This window comes from Camelus ferus, chromosome 21, assembly GCF_009834535.1.
Source record: "Camelus ferus isolate YT-003-E chromosome 21, BCGSAC_Cfer_1.0, whole genome shotgun sequence".
Lineage (NCBI taxonomy): Eukaryota > Metazoa > Chordata > Mammalia > Artiodactyla > Camelidae > Camelus > Camelus ferus.
The window spans coordinates 19,774,145-19,778,169 of record NC_045716.1 but is presented as its reverse complement, the minus strand read 5'-3'; the positions used below and the strand labels follow the sequence as shown (position 1 = coordinate 19,778,169).

Sequence of the window (4,025 nt, the reverse complement as noted above, 5' to 3'; positions counted from 1 at the left end):
ACGTTCCTGAGTCCCTAAACCAGACAGTTAGGGTTGTGCAATATTTTGCAAGGTTGATTTCCATTCTGGCTGTGATTGCGTAATAGTTTTTGCCGAAGCTAGAATTCTGAGCATATTTATGTTTTCTTACAACAGCCATCCATTATTTTTCTCTCAGTTGAAAAAAGCTTCAGTAGGCAATAATTTATGTGATCATGAAAATATGCTGTTTTTTAAAATTTATGTTTGGAAATGAAGGAGAAATGATCTCTGTTCTTGAACACTATACTCAATTGCTTGATCATTTTTGCTCTGGGAATTTTTCCCCATGTACTTTGTGTTTTATTAAGTACAAAGAGTGGGATCTAGATTAATGTTGTGGCAGAGAAATTGTTCTTCCCACAACTCTTTGAAGAGCTGATTTGAACTCTTTATTTCTCAAGCTGTAAACCACTGGATTGAACAATGGAGTTAGGATAGTATAAGATACTGATATGAGAGCATCCTGGCTTGAGGAGTAGTTGGACTTAATCCTTAAGTAGATAAAGGAGGCACAGCCATAATGGACAATGACAACAATGAGGTGAGAAGCACAGGTAGAGAAAGCTTTGTACCTGCCTAATGTGGAAGGAAATTGAAGTATGGCAGAGATGATGTGAACATAGGATACCAAAATCAGTAACAGGGGGATAACCAAGACCAATGCACAGAGCGTGATAATGACAATCTGACAAAAGTGGGTATGGTGAGATGCCACCTTGAGAACAGGAGAAATGTCACAGAAGAAGTGGTGTAGTTGGTTGGAGGAGTGGAAGGGCAGGTGAAACACCATGGATGTGATGATCTGTGCAACAGTAAAGCCACAGAAACAGGCAGCAGCCACTAGTCCCACACACACCCCATGCCCCATGAGCACCGTGTAGCGCAGAGGGTTACAGATGGCCACGTAGCGATCATAACCCATGGCTGCCAGCAGGAAGGAGTGAAAACAGCCTAGGAAGAGGAAGGTGAACATCTGGATGGCACAGCCCAGGAAGGAGATGGTCTTCTTCTGGGCCAGCAGGTCCACCAGCATCTTGGGTACAATGACGAAGGTGTAGCAAGTCTCAGAGCAGGAGAGTACAGCAAGGAAGAAGTACATGGGGGTGTGCAGGGCTCTGTCCAGCACAATGTTGAAAATGATGACGGCGTTGGTGCCCAGAGTGAACAGGTAGACGAGCAGGAAGACAACAAAGAGCAGCCGCTGCAGCCCGGCTAGAGAGGAGAAGCCGAGGAAGACAAACTCTCTCACCAGCGTCTCATTGACCCACTCCATGGAAGGTACAGCTTCAGGAGACAGTCTGAGAGAGAGGAGAAGATGGTACTGAGGAAAATCCATTAAAATTATAGAATCACAGGAAATTAATAACTACAAGACATGTGTTCTCAGATTTTGAGTTCTGCCTCATTCCTCCTCTTCCTGGTTTTGTAAGACATGAAGAAATATCAAAAATTGTGCAAAGTGTGCGTCCAAGTTTGAGTCGCCACAGTATTTATAACACCATAGACAAAATGTTCTCGACACTTCTCAGATTCAACTCTCCCTTCATCTCACTTCCCAGGATGGGGCTGATGTTAAAATTCTCAGCCTCTCTAGGCTCTGCAATGCTAGTCCATTTGGTTTTACTGTCTTCACATCCTCCCATGTTCCTACAGTTGCAAAATAAATTATCTGAATGCACTACATTTATATATATAACTCTCTAAATAACTTTATATATACTCTGCAATAGCTTTTCATTATCATTCTCCTTATACCCACACCTTAGTTTAATCTTTCCATAACCTACACCTACATTCTATCCAACTCTGCTTGCCTTACTTCCTGGTGTGGATCACCAGTTCCACCTTCTTAAACTCTCATTAAGGTGACTCTTTGCTTCTGTATCTGTATTCTGTTCCCAAATCTGGAAGAAGTTATCCAAGATGGAATACTTCTATACCTCCTCCAATGCCTATCTCAGAGTCTTTCCTCCAGCAGAGAGAACACAGTCTTTCTTCAGGACTCTTGCCCATTTTCATCAATTTTCTTAACTCCTACAGAAATCACATTATGGAGATCTTTCCCATCACCAGTCTCACATTTCTCCAAGTCCATCCTACTCCTGATGCCAGCCAGACTAATCTTCTGAAATATAATTGTATCCTATCACTCCCCTCCTCAAAAATTTTGCTCATAGCTATAGCATAAAGTTCGAAGTCTTTATGGTCTGTGAGCTCTTGTTTTGAGAATTAAACTGTGTCCATGATCATCTGTAGACATTTATGGGATGCATCACGGTTGTGTAATATGTTGCATCCTTCCTTGCCTCTGTTCTTTGCTCATGTTACTTTGTTACCCACTTTTTATTTACAAATATTTTACAGTTACTCATACTATTATATTCAACGTTATTATCTTAACTACTGTTAATAACAAAAATCAGGATCATCATACTCTTCCTTAGATGAGAACCACAAAATCAAGACTATCAGTCACCAGCCAACAAGGATCAAACAGTTGTAAATGCAACCATGTGTCAGGCGCTAGGTATGTGTTAAAGATACATGTAAAAGATTTGGTCCAAGGCCTCAAGCTGCTCACATTTCAAAGGTGAGGCATATTCAAAAGAAGACATTATTAAAAAATAATGTGGTTGAACTGATAGATGTGCACTTGCAATTGTGAGAAAATTGAGGAAACAATTTTTTTTTGTACATCCTTGGAAAAATATTTTTGCATTTCTGGTTTTCTTGACATCTGTTATAGAGATGTTGAACTAAAGCATTCTTGGAAAAATGTCATGAGACCGGCCACTATTTAGTTTCTACAAGTTTCATACAGATGTGGAAAGACTCCAGGTAACCACAGTTCCATCTCCTGGCTCCTGGGGAGGGCAGTCTTGTCCACGGTGTTTCCTGCTGCCACTCAAACCATGTAAAAGGGACAAATCTGCTCTTCATTTATCTTATTCTCCCTGATTCTTTGCTCAGTGCCTAACACGAGGATTTTTATTGCCCAGAAGATACATTTATTACTAATATACTGTTATCTTTCTAATTCCAGGGTCCTTAATTCTCAGGACTAAGTAATACATTTCTACATTAGTAATCTTGACTTTTACCCTTACAAACACATGTAAAGGTGAGCAATGTAGGAATAAGATGAATTTTGAACTTAGATAGATGTGATCTTTAATCCTGACTCTGACGTGTTCTTGTGGTTAGATCTTAAACTCTCTAAGCCCCATTTTCTTATTTGTACGGTGAAAAAAGTAATCGCAGACCCCTAGGGCTATAGTGAAAATTAATTGAAAATCATGTGTACGAGAGAGGCTAATTCAACACATAGTGAGTGCTCGATAAATACTTCCCTTTAATTACTTCACTGTTGTTCTATGGGGACTGGGAGCAGAAATATTCTCATCAACAATACAATGAGGATTTAACTCATAGGAAAGTTGCTGAAGCTGCCTTTTCTGCACTTTCCCGGGGTGCTGCTTGGCATTACGTGGAGTCCTGCTCTGCCCTGGAAGGGAGGCAAGGGTTACTGATCTTGAAGTTCCATGCAAGTTCTGTGGTATTTGGTTCTCTGTAGTCAGTCACCCAGGCAGGTTATCTGCACCTGGGAGAAAGCAAGGGAGGTTTCCTAAATTTTCTATTTTGAGGGAGAGGGTAGTATAGGATAAACTTAGAAGATAAAATGATAGTTAAATTTAGTCACATACAAAGAAAAACTTAGAGGTTTCTTATTATGGATGCTTTATACTTACCAATAATGCATATTTTGTGTATGTTTTAATCTAGATATTTAGGTATCAAAGTCAACAATTTATTGAGTACTCAAAGAAACTGAACATCAGACAGTACTTGGATCAGAAGCTCCAAGACCAGAAAGCAGCCGAGTAGATGTGTTAGCCACAGAACCGAGGTCTTCTGTTTTTCAGATGAATGCGATTCCCACAGTCTTGTGCCGCCTCCTGAAGAGATTTATGGTGTTGTTATAGCTGCTACCCCTGCGTTCTCCT

At 40.3% G+C, this 4,025-nt stretch overlaps 1 protein-coding gene across 1 annotated transcript; it reads right to left on the bottom strand.

Moving 5' to 3' along the window:
• Positions 1-349: 349 nt before the first annotated feature.
• LOC102507053 (olfactory receptor 10K2) lies at positions 350-1,294 on the bottom strand. The gene has a single exon (XM_006178295.2). The coding sequence runs from the start codon at positions 1,292-1,294 to the stop codon at positions 350-352; it is 945 nt and encodes a 314-aa protein (XP_006178357.2).
• Positions 1,295-4,025: the final 2,731 nt, after the last annotated feature.